This window comes from Mustelus asterias, chromosome 3 (assembly GCF_964213995.1).
Source record: "Mustelus asterias chromosome 3, sMusAst1.hap1.1, whole genome shotgun sequence".
NCBI classification, from domain to species: domain Eukaryota; kingdom Metazoa; phylum Chordata; class Chondrichthyes; order Carcharhiniformes; family Triakidae; genus Mustelus; species Mustelus asterias.
Window position 1 is genome coordinate 42,803,591 of NC_135803.1, and position 16,617 is coordinate 42,820,207.

Consider the following 16,617-nt stretch of genomic DNA (forward strand, 5'->3'; position numbering starts at 1 on the left):
GTGATTTACTCAATGCAGGATTCATAAACACTGACCTTCTCTTGTAGCCACAGTATTTATATGACTAGTCCAGTTCAGGTTCAGATCAATGTGAAAACCCCAGGATGTTGATTTGAGAGTGATTCAAGGTGGCAATGGTGTTGAATGCCAGGGGGCAATGGTTGGATTCTCTCTTGTTGGACATGCCTATTGCAGGTATACCTACAATCAATAGTATAATATGTTGATTTGCTGTCTTTGTTTCAGCTATGAGGAAACCTTTCTTACGGTCTCTACTCAATGATGCTCCTGCAACATTTGATTGACTTGTTTACTTCACTTTGTAATGTAAAGAAAACCTGTCGTGGTTAAATAAGGTGACAACTGTTGTTTTACTGTTAGAGCCCTTTGTCCAGAGTTTTTCTTTGAGAATCGAAACAGCATATAGCAGGTACAATTTTATCATACATGCCTCCTTATCTGGTAAGGCCTCAAGGCCTCTGTGTGTCCACAAAAATAATATGCAAGTATTTCTCACAGAGGATGTTTTAGCTGTATTAAATCTGGTGAGATTAGGGGCGGGATTTTAGGGCCTCGCTCGTCCCGAAATTGTAAAATCCTGCCCGAGGCCAACAGACCTTCCCATTGTCCACCCCTTGCCCTCTCCAATTCCTGTGGCAGCTGAGGCAGTAAAATTCCAGCCCACATCTGGAATGCTGTGTGCAGTTTTGGTCTCTGTATTTGAAACAATATATGGGGGTGGGGGGGGGGGGTGGATTCTCCAGGTCTGCTTGCTCTGGACACGAATTGGAGAATTGGGCATCGGTTGAAAAATGGGTTTTGCGGTGGTTGCTGAACTCATTCTGATGTTCCCGGTCTGCCATGCCAGTCCCGATCTAGTTCCCAGCCAGTGCGGGCAGGAACCTGATAAATATTCAAATAGCCTCCTTAGCCTCTCGTTAGCACGCTTGAAGGCTGATTCAATGGCCTCCTGAAATGCGCCCGTCCTTCCAGCTGGGAATCATGCGGTCGAGAATTGGTACAGGTCCTGAAAAGCGGATCCTGGTGGACTGAACATTGAGGGGGGACAAGGAGGTAAGTCTCACTTTAAAGTTATGCCGGGATGTTCGAGTGTCTTGCAAAGCACCTGCGGGTCGGGGGTGTCCACGCTTGATGGCAAGGGCGTGACCTCAGGAATTCCCCTTCCAACCCCCCAGCTATCCCCGGGGATGGGCCTGGCTGAACGCTGTCATGCTGTGGGGGAAGAGTTCAGAATAATCACTACAATGGCACTCTTAGGCAACTGACCTATCATTGTGTAGCTTAGAGTCGGTTGCATGTCTCACCTGTGATGTCTCCTTCCCCAATGATAACTCTGCCCATCTGGAAGTCTATGTCACTCTCTAAAGAATCCACGGGTACACTGGGTTTGCCCACAGTTCAGTCAGTGACCCATGGCACGTCCCCATGAGCTGTTCCTACTCACACGTGTTGTCAGTCTCAGTAGGGAGTTTGCCCTTTCAAGTCTGACTGTGTACAAATCCTCTCAATGCCTCTCAGTCACAGTTGCTGGCCTGGTGAAGGAGAGGATCAGGCAAGGAGAGTTCTCTGAATGAGCACATCAAGCAGCATTAGCTGAATCAGTGTTCAGCCAGTCAGCCCATGTGACACAGAGGAATTGCTTGTTGAGTCAATCACTCAAGGCCCCGTTAAGAATTTCACTCTATGTCTCAGCCCCGCAGCTGCTAAATCTGGCCACATCTACAGGGAAGTGGATAGGATTTCTAAATCTGCTAGCCCTCTCCCCCCGAGATGTGAGGTACTGTATGACAGCCCATAACTCCTCACCAGGTATTTCATTTCCCCAGCACACAAGTTCCTGACACAGTTCATACAGGAATGTGCCAGGGTCCCTCCATTATTTACCAATTCTTTTCTTTCAAAACAGCAACTGTACATCGTCACATTCAGAGATTTGAAAGTTCTACATCACAAATACTATCTCTGTTGCCTCATTCTGTAACAGATGCATTTGGATTGATCCAAGAGGGAGGTGATGGCCTAGTGGTATTATCGCTGGATCTTAATCCAGAAACCCAGCTGGGGACCTGGGTTCGAATCCCACCATGGCAGATGGCGGTATTTGAATTCACTTAAAAAAATCTGGAATTAAGAATCTACTGATAACCATTGTCGATTGTCGGAAAAACCCATCTGGTTCACTAATGTCCTTTAAGGAAGGAAATCTGCTGTCGTTACCTGGTCTGGCCTACATGTGACTCCAGAGCCACAGCAATGTGGTTGACTCTCAATTGTCCTTGGGCAACTAGGGATGGGCAATAGATGCCAGCCAGCCAATGACGCCCATGTCCCATATAAAAACTTTAAAAAAAAGATCCATACCTATAATAGCCTGAGGGAGCATGTTGGATGAGGAAGTTTTTCTCTAAGCTCTGGAGCACATCATTCAGCATTCTCAGATGGGCAGGGTCCCGCTCCTTTGGATCATTAGCTGGGCGCATTTCATCTGATTGAAAAAGTTGTGCAGTTTCCCTCAGTGCATTGGCCAATGCCAACATTTGACTCGAAGCAACGCTGTCATCTTTGAAAAATAAAATATATAGTGAAGAACTATACCAAAAGAAACACCGAACAAAACATCAAACAAATACCATCTCCTATAACATTATAGTGCTGATATGAGGCCCTTGTTCACTTTGGTAGGATGGATTGACAGAAAAATATTAATCAAACTCATAAGAATATCAACACAGTATGAGTAGATCATAGAATCCCTACAGTGTAGAAGGAGGCTTGAACCTACAACAATCCCACCCAGACCCCATCCCCGTAACCCACTTATTACCCTGCTCGTCCACCTGACACCAAGGGGCAATTTAGCATGGCCAATCAGCCTAACCTGCAAATCTTTGGAATGTGGGAGGAAACCGGAGTCCTCGGAGGAAACCCACGCAGACACTGGGAGAACATGCAAACTCCACACAGTCACCCAAGGCCAGAATTCAACCCAGGTCCCTGGCGCTGTGAGGCAACAGTGCTAACCACTATGCCACCGTACCACCCTAAAATACAACATGCAAGAAAATATTTAGGATAAATAGAGCAGAAAATAATTCTGTCTGTCAATTAGTTCCTAAGTGAATGGAAAAAATATTAATCTGTAACCCAGGGCAACACAGAATGGAAAGGATTTGTAGCAATATTAGCATATTCTAAAAATGTAAATGAATAATAAAATAACACTTGCACTGTCAAGAGACCATAGAATTAGAAAGAAACACAACCTTTAAGGTGTTCTTGAACCTCCAGGGCTACATCCAGGACACTATAGGGGAGAACTGGCTCATTGGCAATTCGCAGAATCATCTCAGCCGTCAACTGCAACAAACAAATCAAAAGGTGTGCTTTAGGAAAAAATCTAGTAGGCAATTTATTTTATTATGCATGCTGATGGTGAAATATTCGTATTGTAAACAGTGCAATAATGCAGCCTAACTGTACATTATCCCTGCCACAATGAACTGTGACAGAAAAAGGAGATTTTTCCTGTTCATAAAAAGTGTGCTAAAAGACATCTGCAACAGATGTCTCTATGCAAATCTCTCCAAGTCAGAATCATTGTGCCAGACTGCGAGTTGGATGCACACGAACAAGAGGGTGCACAATCTGGTCATTTTGCTCCAGGCTTTGGTCATGACTTGTAGAGCTGCTGCTGAGACTGCAATGAGAAGGAGAGGGCACCTCGTGGTAGAGATGCCCACAAAGGACAGTGAGTGAGTTCCAGATGTGCTAAGGCCAGGCAGGCTCTGGCAAGTGGAGGTGTGAACTATTCGGTGGAGGCGTCGGAGCAGTGGGAGTGGGCCATTGGTGCTGCAGGGGGCCCCTTCTTGGACCAGTGTGTATCCAGAAAGGAAGACCTTCCCCACAAGTAAACTGCTGGGAAGTTGCCTTGATGCTCATTATCTCGGTGACACAGAAATTCCCAGTGGTGGTGGGAACATGTCCGGTTTCTCTTCCCACTGCCATTTTACAACCCAAACAGCCGGTAAAATTCCGGCTATTGTCAATGCAAATAAAGAAATGCAGACACGCTGACTAATTTGCTTTATTATTGATAGTAATGAAAGAAGTCATAATTCCCGGTATCCCAGGGAAACTATTGGTGACAGAAAAATTAAGCTACGCAAAATAAGAGTAATCAATGATACTAAGGAGTGACAAAACCTCAAGACAAGATGGTTTCCATCCAAGATTTTACAAGTAGATGAGGATATTGCAGATGATATAACTATAATCTTCCAAAATTGTCTTGGTTCAGAATCTGTTCTTTTTGATTCAAAAATTTTGCATGTCATTCTGCTATTTAAGAAAGACAAGAGGGAAACCAACGATTTATAGACCAGTTAGTCTAACATGTGTTGTTGGGAAAATGCTTGAGTCAATGCTTAAGACAAGGTGACTGAACACCTCCAACATTTTCAGTTGATCAGAGAGCCAGCATAGATTTGTAAAGAATAGTTCATACCTTGTGAAGCTGATTGAGTCTTCTAAAGAGGTAAGTGGTGTGAACAGGGAAATGTTTATGGATGTTATTTACATAGGCTTCCAGAAGGCTTTTGATGAGGGGTGGCACGGTAGCACAGTGGTTAGCACTGCTGCTTCACAGCTCCAGGGACCTGGGTTCGATTCCCGGCTTGGGTCACTGTCTGCGTGGAGTTTGCTCATTCTTCCTGTGTCTGCGTGGGTTTCCTCCGGGTGCTCCGGTTTCCTCCCACAGTCTAAAGATGTGCGGGTTAGGTTGATTGGCCATGCTAAAATTGCCCCTTAGTGTCCTGAGATGCGTAGGTTAGAGGGATTAGCGGGTAAATGTGTAGGGATAAGGGGGTAGGGCCTGGGTGGGATTGTGGTCGGTGCAGACTCGATGGGCCAGATGGCCTCTTTTTGTACTGTAGGGTTTCTATGATTTCTATGATAAAGTTCCTCATAAGAGGCTGTTTGCTAAAGTTAAAATTTATGGAATTGAAGGCAAGTTATTGGCCTAGGTAGGAATTTGGCTGAGTGGCAGATGACAGAGAGTAGGGATATTGGACAGATCCTCTGATTGGCAGGATGTGACTAGTGGTGTCTGTCAGGATCTGTGTTGGAGCCTCAGCTATTTACTATATTCATTAACGATTGGAATGGGAAGACACAAATTCAAATTTGTTGATGGATTAAAGATAGGCAGTGCAGCTGGGAACACACAGCAATATTGATAGGTCAAGTGAATGGGTAAAACCGGCAAATTGATTTCAATGAGGGCAATTGTGAATTAACTTTGGACTTAAAAAGAATAAAACAAGGAATTTCAAAATGTTGAAAAGCTAGAAACAGTGAAGGTCCAAAGCGAACTGGGATCCAGGTGCACAGATCATTAAAACATCATGAACATGTGCAACAAATAATCAAAAATATGAATCGAATGCTGGCCTTTACACCAAGTGGAATAGAAGAGGGAGGAAGAGGGGGCCCTGGTTCAACTAAACCCGAATACAGTGAGCAATTCTGGGCAATACACCTTAGGAAGGCTTTAATGGCCCCAGTGGGAGTTCAGTGTAGTTTTACCAGAATGATTCCTGGACTTCCAAGGGTAAATCACAAGATGCTTTTACGCAATCTAGGGTTGTATTACTTGGAATGTAGAGGATTAAAGGGTGATTTGATCAAAGTGTTCAAGGTCTTGAGGGGAATATGTTCTTAAGGGTATTTTTCTTAGCCACAGGTATCAAAGGGCAATGTACAATGGTGGGTATATGGGGTGGAATTTTCCCAGAATTTGTCAGAGTGTCACACTCTGACTGAAAACTGCTGTGTGTCTCTCTACAAACACAGCCTGATTTCAGATCAGATCTTGAGCCAATCTGACAAAAAAAATCGAGGGACATGGTTTACACTGTCATTGTGGCACTGAGATCAGGACACCATCTTTAAAGGGAAACCCCAGCAGAACAGAGGTTAAACTCCCCCCATACATGCCCCCCCTCCCCCTCACCGCACAATTATCGGGGACTCTCCCTCAATGCTGCACAATTACCTGGCCCTTCCCCACCCACAACTATCGCTGCAGTATCGTCGGTGCTCTTCCCCCTCACTGCTCGCTCCTCCTGTCACTGTCCGCTCCCCTGTCTTCACCAAACCACTTCCCCCCCACCACAAACACCACCACCCATAACAGGAACCAACTGGACTCCAAAGGGATTGTCTCTGGCACTTGCCCCGGCACAAGCTGGCAATGCCAACCGGGTAGAGACTTCTTACTGTGTTCACCCCAGTCCAACGCCGGCATCTCCACATCGTGCCAACCTGTGCCAGGGCACTGCCCAGGCATGTCCCTCTCCCCCTCCCTCCCCCCCCCACCCCCGGGGCTATAGTGACCGCAGCACCACCAACAGGATGCCCCCAGCTGTTATGTGTCTTCATAAAGCTGCTGTGAACCTTGCCGATGTGACGTTGTGTCAGCAAGTTTTGAATATTCAATGATGGGGAATCATGTGGTGGGTAGACCCTTTAATAATGTATAAATTCATTAAAATGTATTTAAATGAAGTGGGCGGGAATCTCGTTATGCCACTGGCGAGGGGCGGAGAAAGTCGAGAATTGAGATCTCGCCGGCGAGAATCTCGTTCCCCAACTCTCGTGAGATTTTGCACCCATGTTACCGTTTACATTCGCAGCGAACGCAGGCGCAAAATCGCACCCTTGGAGTTAGTTCCCAGATCAGCTATGATCTCACTGAATGGGTGGGATAGACTTAAAGGGCTAAATGGCCTACTCCTCTTCCTATAATCCTATGCTTTTTCCTTTGGATAATTTCTCAATAAAATTCTCTCGGAATGAAATTATTGAGGCAACGCCACCTCAAAAAATACGATTTCAGCTCTTTGCTGAATAATTTGATATAATGTAATTCTGAATGTAACCAGTATTGTGCAAGTTAAATTGCAGAACAAATTTCACAAGTCCAGAGTTTAATGCCACTTGAATTAATTTAGCAGTTAGTAAGTGCACTTATCTTTGGGGTACTACATGTACACCAAAAGGATAAAACATCAAACACAAATCATTTGCAATTATTCAGAGATTATTATTCTCTTCCATCAGTCAGCTTGCAGGCACATGCGGAAACCCCACACCGTGCTTAGAAACCTCCAACTCAGTGAAAACTTGAAAAAGCAGTGTTTCAGTTTGCCTGCACATTTTCTCTTTCCAGTGTAAATCGGCAACTGCCAGAAATGTAAGAATGCCTAGAGCTACTGCTCCAGTTTAATCAGAAAATTGGTTAACTTTCTGCTGGTGATCCAGGGCGGCATGGTGGCACAGTGGTCAGCACTGCTGCCTCACAGCACCAGGGACCCAGGTTTGATTCCCAGCTTAGGTTACTGTCTGTGTGGAGTCTGTACGTTCTCACCGTGTCTGCGTGGGTTTCCTCCAAGTGCTCTGGTTTCCTCCCACAGTCCGAAAGTTGTGCTGGTTAGGTGCATTGGCCATACTAAATTCTCCCTCTGTGTACCCGAACAGGCACCGGAGTTTGGCAACTAGGGGATTTTCACTGTAACTTCATTGCAGTGTTAATGTAATCATATAAAAATTCACATAGAAACCCTACAGTGCAGAAGGCCATTCAGCCCATCAAGCCTGCATCAACAACAATCCCACCCAGGCCCCATCCCCACACATTCACCCCGCCACTCCCTCTATTCTACACATCCCGGGACACTAAGGGGCATTTTAGCATGGCCAATCAACCTAACCCGCCCATCTTTGGACCGTGGGAGGAAACCGGAGCACCCGGAAGAAACCCACGCAGACTCCACACAGACAGTGATTCATGCCAGGAATCGAACCCGGGTCCCTGGAGCCACGAGACAGCAGCGCCAACCACTGTGCCACCATGCCACTGTAAGCCTACTTGTGACTAATAAATAAATTTTTACTTTAGCTTGAACCATCGAACCTGATTTAGAAAGAACGGAGATAAGGAACGCAAAAAGCTGGGTGCTGATGGAATGCATCACCAGACACTCAAAGAAACTGGAGACAAACAAATGGAGGATAGAGAAATGGTCGGGGCCAAAAGTGGCGACAAACAGTGAATGCGATTCCTATCTTTCCAAAGCAAGGCAGAACTATCTATGAAAAGTGTGAGGTTATGCACTTTGGAGGGAGGAATGGAGGCATAGACTAGTTTCTAAATGGGAAAATGCTTAGGAAATCAGAAACACAAAGGGACTTGGGAGTCATTGTTCAAGATTCTCTTAAGGTTAACGTACAGGTTCAGTCAGCAGTTAGGAAGGCAAATGCAATGTTAGCATTCATGTCAAGAGGGCTAGAATACAAGAGCAGGGATGTACTTCTGAAGCTGTATAAGGTTCAGGTCAGACCCCGTTTGGAGTCTTGTGAGCAGTTTTGGGCCCCATATCTAAGGAAGGATGTAATGGCCTTGGAAAGGGTCCGGAGGAGGTTCACAAGAATGATCCCTGGAATGAAGAGCTTGTCGTATGAGGAACGGTTGAGGACTCTGGGTCTGTACTCGTCGGAGTTTAGAAGGATGAAGCGGGATCTCATTGAAACTTACAGGCTACTGCAAGTCTTGGAGAGGATGTTTCCACTAGTAGGAAAAACTAGAACCAGAAGGCACAACTTCAGGCTAAAGGGACGATCCTTTAAAACAGAGATGAGGAGGAATTTCTTCAGCCAGAGAGTGGTGAATCTGTGGAACTCTTCGCCACAGAAAGCTGTGGAGGCCAGGTCATTGAGTGTCTTTAAGACAGAGATAGATAGGTTCTTGATTAATAAGGGATCAGTGGTTATGGGGAAAAGGCAGGTAAATGGGGATGAGAAAAATATAAGCCATGATTGAATGGCGGAGCAGACTCGATAGGCTGAGTGGCCTAATTCTTCTCCTATGTCTTATGGTCTTATGGAACAAGAAACTCGTTAACCTAGTAATCCGGCAGAATCAACCATTTTTATCATAAAATCTGATGATAAAACATTTAGAAATGAGAAATACATTTCTAAAAGGAAGGTGCTTAAGGAATCATGTTGAATGATTTGAAGACATTTGGCAGATGAACTTTGGTATCCCACAGTCAATGCTTCCCACTGTGGGCTCTGGGAAATTGGAAGCTGATGGCATTGGGATTTCCAATCAGTTTCCCTTCTGAAACAGACACCTTGAAGATGGTAGTGAGGGCATAGCATCCATTTTCAGACTCCACTCCCAGATTCGCCATAAACTGTACACAGCAGCTGCCACACGTGCATCATTCACTTTGCCCACATCTACTTTGGGTTAACCAGAGGAAGGAGTCTAACAACACCAGGTTAAAGTCCACATCATGATTAACCAGAGGAGGCAGCCGATAAAATGGTTCTTTCTTAAAAAAAATACCTTAGTGCAGAGTCAGAAAGGGGCAGGAGTGCTTTCCTCACAACAGTATTGTAGACCACTGCCAGTCTAGACTCACCCTCCCCCCCACCCCCCTTCCCATTTGATTGTCTCCCCGGAGCCCACCATTTTGGAAAGCACACAATCTGGGATATCTGATTGCCACCTGCAACTTGCCTATTTTAGGGAAATTATGCTTAATTTGGAGTAAGATCAAAGCCAATATATTTAGGTACTGTTCCACTTTTCACCAACTTGCAACACAAAACCAAATTCTTGGTCAGTAAGAGCAAGCAAGGGCAATGTGGTATACAAGGATTTTTAGAAGGCTAATTCAATAAGGTGACATCTCCACACGATTCACTTTTCCACTTATCTTGGAAAAGTGAATCATGTGGAGGGCGTAGAAGGTCTGCAGAGAGATTTGGACAGGCTGAGTGAGTGGGCGAGGATCTGGCAGATGGAGTATAACATTGACAAATGCGAGGTTATTCACTTTGGAGGAAATAATTGCAAATTGGATTATTACCTAAATGGAAAAAAATTACAACATGCTACTGTGCAAAGAGACCTGGGGGTCCTTGTGCATGAGACACAAAAACCCAGTCTGCAGGTGCAACAGGTGATCAAGAAGGCAAATGGGATGTTGGCCTATCTCGCAAGGGGGATAGAATATAACAGCAGAGATGTCTTGCTGCATCTGTACAGGGCATTGGTGAGGCCGCAGCTGGAATACTGTGTGCAGTATTGATCCCCTTATTTGCGGAAGGATATATTGGCCTTGGAGGGAGTGCAGAGAAGGTTCACCAGGTTGATACCAGAGATGAGGGGGTGTTGATTATGAGGAGAGACTGAGCAGATTGGGTTTGTATTCGTTGGAATTTAGAAGGCTGAGGGGGGATCTTATAGAGACCTATAAGATAATGAAGGGGCTGGATAGGGTAGAGATGGAGAGATTCTTTCCACTTAGAAAGGAAACTAGAACTAGAGGGCACAGCCTCAAAATAAAGGGGGCACAGTTTAGGACAGAGTTGAGGAGGAACTTCTTCTCTCAGAGGGTGGTGAATATCTGGAATTCTCTGCCCACTGAAGTGGTGGAGGCTACCTCGTTGAATATGTTTAAATCACGGATAGATGGATTCCTGATCGGTAAGGGAATTAGGGGTTATAGGGATCAGGAGGGTAAGTGGAACTGATCCACTTCAGATCAGCCATGATCTTATTGAATGGCAGGGCAGGCTCGAGGGGCTAGATGGCCTACTCCTGCTCCTATTTCTTATGTTCTTATGTTCTTATATAAAGGACTCACTGCAAAGCTCAGAGTACGTTGAGTCAGGGACCACGTAGAAAAATGTAGTGAAAGGTAGTTACAAAATAAAAACACAGATAGAGCTGGAGTTCTTCTTGGATGACAGTGGCTCTGCCCACCTGCTGAAAAGCCAGAGGCGAGATCACCTCCGCGAGGCCAGGAATCCCTGGTTTTTACCACAAACAAGGCTTTATTTTTAATATATTCTTTCACAAAAACACAAGAAACAAGAAATAGAAGCAGGCGTAAGCCACCAGGCCCTCCAAGCCTGCTTCACCATGCAATGCGATCATGGCTAATCTACGCCAGCCTCAACTCCTTCACAGCTCATGGATGTCACTGGCTAGATCACATTCATTGCCAATCACTAATTGCCCTTGAGGTGGTGGTGATGAGCTGCGTTCTTGAATTGCTGCGGTCCACCCACAATGCTGTTAGTGGGGAGTTCCAGGATTTTGACCTAGCGACAGTGAAGGAACGGCAATATGGTTCCAAATCAGTACTGTGATTGGCTTGGAGTGAAATCTCCGGTGGTGGTGTTCCCACGTATCTGTTGCCCTCATCCTTCCAGATGGTAGCAGTCATGGGTTTGGAAGGTGCTGCGTAAGGTGCCTTGGTGAGTTCCTACAGTGCATCTTGTAGATGGTATACACAGCTGGCAAATTACAGTGGAGGGAATGAACGTTGAAGTTGGTGGATATGGTGCCATTCAAGTGGGCTGCTATTTCCTCTGCGGTGTTAAGCTTTTTGAACGTTGTTGGAGCTGCACTCATCCAGTCAAGTGGAGAGTATTCAGTGATGGTAATTCCTTTGAATGTCAAGGGGTGAGGTTTCTTGTTCAAGATGATCATTACTTGGCACTTGTGTGGCATGAATGTTACTTTCTTCTTGTCATCCCAAGCCTGGATATTGTCCAGATCTTGCTGCATTTGGACAAAACCTGAGGAGTCAGTATCAGTATCTGGGGAGTCGCGAATGGTGCTGAATGTTGTGAAGTCATCTGTGAACATCCCAGTTCTGACGTTACAATGGAAGGAAGAACATTAACGAAGCAGCTGAAGATGGTTGGGCCTCGTAAACTACCCTGAGGAACTCCTGGCACTTGAGTGGCATGAATGTTACTTGCCACTTGTCAGCTCAAGCCTGAATATTGTCCAGGTCTTGTTGCATATGGGCATGGACTGCTTCAGTATGTGAAGAATCGCGAATAATGATGTACAATTCTGGGGGAAGGGAGGAGAAACATTCAGAGGCAGAAATTACCTTTGAAGGAGGCCCCTGTTGGGAACAGAGTGCCTGTACAGGAGGTCCCTCCCATCCCCCTCCCCGCTGAACCTGCAGCCGGACTGCCAGGGTTTACCTGGTGGCTTCACTGCATGGTCCCAACTTCCACCAACTATATTTAGCCCTCTTCAAGAATCCTCTCTCTTTATCTGCAGCCTCAGCAATGGTGACTGCTAAAGATGGTGCTGCTCAGACTGTTACATTGCAAGCCCTCTAACTGAGCTAGCAGCTCTTGTGGGTGAACCACAATCCTTCATTAGATGATGGCTCCACATTAGCCCATTGCTGCCAGTAATATGTGGTGCCAGCTCCTACCTCCAGCTGAAGTGGGGTCACCTCTCGCTCTTGGGCCGGGCAGAGGGACTCCTGTGTCTCAGGAAAATCCAGCCTGTGCTGTTAAAACTTTCAGATCAGAACAAATTGTGGAATATGGTTAATAACGAGGAGGATTTTAGCAGGCTGGAATGGGTAGAAAAATGGCAAATAAAATGCAATATTGCAAAGCGTGAGGCGGCACGGTAGCACAGTGGTTAGCACTGCTGCTTCACAGCTCCAGGGACCTGGGTTTGATTCCCGGCTTGGGTCGCTGTCTGTGCGGAGTTTGCACATTCTCCTCGTGTCTGCGTGGGTTTCCTCCGGGTGCTCCGGTTTCCTCCCACAGTCCAAAGATGTGCGGGTTAGGTTGATTGGCCAAGCTAAATTGCCCTTAGTGTCCTGGGATGCGTAGGTTAGAGGGATTAGTGGGTAAATATGTAGGGATATGGGGGTAGGGCCTGGTTGGGATTGTGGTCGGTGCAGACTCGATGGGCCGAATGGCCTCTTTCTGTGCTGTAGGGTTTCTAAGATTTCTAAGATTTCTAAGAACCTTGTATCCAGTGGGTGGATTGGGTTAAAAAAGATTGGGGTCTTGATATCTTTATGGAATTTGAAAATCTGTTGTTACTAATTTAGGGAAAAAGACTCATCTCCACCGCTCAATTAAATAATATTGCCATACGACAAACTGAAATTTGCCATTTTCTGTCAGAAGTGTTGATGTGAGAGCGATATCTAATACATAGCAGCAATAATCAATAAGGTAATATAGCACTTTCAAGCTGAACAGCTATAAAACATGTATGTTATTTGGTGAACCAAGAATTTTGATGTTTTTTTGCTTGGATCATTACATTTAAGAAGACGATATGTTCAACTCTCCCACTTTACACACTACGATTAGTTTTCATCATTACTGCCTGATGGTAACCCAGCAGAGGACAATGTAAACCACATTATCGAACCCATTTCATTTTTATTCACTTGTTTTCAATTGGGTGATTCACTCTGTCAGATTACCACCAAGACGGTGAAGATGCTGACTTATCCCACGTCTCCTCCAGGACAGTTAACAGTTTATTTTTTGCTTGTTTCCTCGACGATCTAACTTTTTGAGCATGTTTAATCCGGACAAATGACAGGTGATGCATTATGGAATGTCTAATACAGATAGGGAATATACCGTAAATGGCAGAACCCTTAAGAGTATTGATAGTCAGAGGGATCTGGGTGTACAGGTACACAGGTCACTGAAAGTGGCAACGCAGATGGAGAAGGTAGTGAAGAAGGCATACGGCATGCTTGCCTTCATCGGCCGGGGCATTGAGTTTAAAAATTGGCAAGTCATGTTGCAGCTTTATAGAAGCTTAGTTAGGCCACACTTGGAACATAGTGTTCAATTCTGATCGCCACACTACCAGAAGGATGTGGAGGCTTTGGAAAGGGTACAGAAAAGATCTACCAGAATGTTGCTTGGTATGGAGCGCATTAGTTATGAGGACAGGTAGGAGAAACTTGGTTTGTTCCACTGGAACGACGGAGATTGAGGGGCGACCTGTTAGAAGTCTACAAGATTATGAGAGGCACGGACAGAGTGGATAGTCAGAAGCTTTTTCCCAGGGTGGAAGAGTCAATTACTAGGGGGCACAGGTTTAAGGTGCGAGGGGCAAAGTTTAAAGGAGACATATGAGGCAGATTTTTTACACAGAGGCTGGTGGGTGCCTGGAACGCGTTGCCGGGGGAGGTAGTGGAAGCGGATACGTTAGTGACTTTTAAGGGGCGTCTGGACAAATACTTGAATAGGATAGGAATGGAGGGATACAGTCCCCAGAAGGGTAGGCGGTTTTAGTTAAGTCGAGCAGCATGGTCGGTGCAGGCTTGGAAGGCCGAAGGGCCTGTTCCTATGCTGTAATTTTCTTTATACTTTGTTATTATCAGTGATACATGGCAGATTACTTTATCTAAATTACAATTGGTCTATGGTGCTGACACCAAAAACTTGAATGACTCTTGGGAAACTGGTGGAGTAGTGGTAATGTCACTGGACTAATAATCCAGAGACCCCAGCTAATACTCTAGGGGCATGGATTTAAATCCCACCATGGCAGCAATTAATTACTATTGGATATAAAAGCTCGTCTCAGTAAAGATGACCAGCAAAGTATCATTGATTATTGTAAAAACCCAATTGGCAAAGCAAGCGCCTTCAGGGAAGGTGACCTGCCATTATTGTTTAACCTACATGTGACTCCAACAATGTGGTCGACTCATAACTGTCCTCTGATAATGCCTAGCAAGTCAATCAATTTTTTCTATTCTTTAACAGGACACGAGCATTGCTGTCATGGTCAACACTTTTATTCCCATCCCTAAGTTCCCTTGAGTAGGTGGTTGTGAGCCACCTTCTTCAACTGTTGCAATCAATTTGGTGTAGGTACATCCATTGTGCTGTTAGTGAGAAAGTTTCAGGACTTTGACCCAGCGAGAATGAAGGAACAGCAATGGTTCCAAGACAGGATGGTAGGTGGTTTTGAGAGGAATTTGCAAGTGTTGATGTTCACAAGCATCTGCTGTCCTTGTCCTTCTAGATGGTAGAGGTCCTGGTTTTGGAAGGTGCTGTTGAAGGAGCTTTGAAGAGTTGCTGCTGTGCATCTTGTAACTTGGAAACTTGTTGAAGGTGTGAGGGACCAGGACCTCATCCCAAAACAAAAGAAGTCACTTTGCAGTTTGGAAATCACACATCTTGTTATCTCATAGTAACTTCATTGCAGTGTTAATGTAAGCATACTTGTGACACTAATAAATGAACTTAAACTGAAAGCAAGGTGTTCAGAGGGAATTCCAGAGCTTGAGACCGAGACAACTGAAGACACCAGGCAGGATTTTCCTTGTCCCAAGACTGGAAAATCCCGCCTGAGGTCAATGGACCTTTGCATGGTCCGCCCATGCCCGCTACGATTTCCGTGGCGAACGGGATGGTAAAATTTCACCCACAGTCTTCAGAGGAACCACTAACGATCACCTGGGATCTGTACAATTCAACTTTAAAGAAAGTCACACAAAGCCCATCTGTATTTAATATCCCAGGCTGCTCAGAAGGAGATGAATGGTCCACAAAATCAAAGGTTCTACAGCCTTCCTTTCAATTCTTCATGGCTAAGATTCTTTGAAATCCAGACAATGGATGCACAGCCTTTGTCAAAGATGGTGGAAATATTCGAGTGATGTGACATGGGCCTCTGACTTGTGGAACAAGTAATGTTGCCTTGCTGAACTGCATAGTTCTGTCTCCTGTTTAACATCTGACAAGCAGCCATACCAAAGAGCCTCTGGCCCAGGTTGGACACCTGGTCCCATCTGACCTCCATCCGCTGGAAGTTCAGTACTATTGTTTACAAAATCGATTCATCTCTGCATACCTATCTAATCATGTGAAGTTAGTACCATCAGAAAAGTGAATTATACACCACTGGTTTTCATCCTGACGACCTCCATGAAGGAATACCTCGCTGGACTTTGATTCTAGACATTGGAACCCTCATGAACCAATATTGATTTTCTTTGTGGTCTCTGTACTTTCCTTATCCTTCTTTTTACTGTCTGACTGCAAAGGCGAAGTCGCAAACCTCCTCCCACATTTTGAGTGCGTGCAAATAATCTAACCCTTTAAATTCATCTTACCTCGAGTTAGCTGTCAGATTATTACCAGAAAATTGGATCACACAAAAGCCGAGGGTTTGGGGAAGTATGCCACCACTTATATACAGAGGAACAAATATAGACACCTTTCTGTTTATGGGCGATGAGTGGGGAGAGGAGAAAATAATGGTGTTTAAATTAACCCCCCTTCTGTATGCAACAAAGGAAAGTTATGAAAGAGTGCTCTTCTGGCAGCTTTTCCAGTTGATAGGAGGGTTACACTATTTTGAATGTGTTCCCGTACTTCAGATTACATTATGTTTAGTTGTGTGATGGTTGTAACAGCTGAACCATCAAAAGCTCAGCAGGGTCACAAATGGAGAACATGATGCATTCCCACTCAGCCTCATTAGTGCTTGCTTTCTTTCATTCCCATCCAGAAAGAAATTGGTGGCACAGTGGTAGTCACTGCCATCACACAGCTCCAGGGACCCGAGTTCAATTCTGGCCTTGGGTGAGTGTCTGTGTGGAGTTTGCACATTCTCCCTGTGTCTGTGTGGGTTCCCTCCAGGTGCTCCGGTTTCCTCCCACACTCCAAAGATGTGCAGGTTGGGTGGATTGGCCGTGCTAAATTGCCCTT

General features: G+C 45.2%; 1 protein-coding gene across 6 annotated transcripts in view; it reads right to left on the bottom strand.

Annotated features, from left to right (window-relative positions):
* naaladl2 (N-acetylated alpha-linked acidic dipeptidase like 2) overlaps positions 1-16,617 on the bottom strand; it is a 902,781-nt gene that overhangs the window by 23,229 nt on the left and 862,935 nt on the right. For all 6 annotated transcript variants that reach the window (XM_078208119.1, XM_078208130.1, XM_078208111.1 and 3 more), the window contains 2 exons: positions 3,285-3,378; positions 2,383-2,581 (listed from right to left, as the gene is read on the bottom strand). In XM_078208119.1, coding sequence (XP_078064245.1) covers positions 2,383-2,581; positions 3,285-3,378 — 293 coding nt within the window. The remainder of the gene's footprint in view (positions 1-2,382; positions 2,582-3,284; positions 3,379-16,617) is intronic.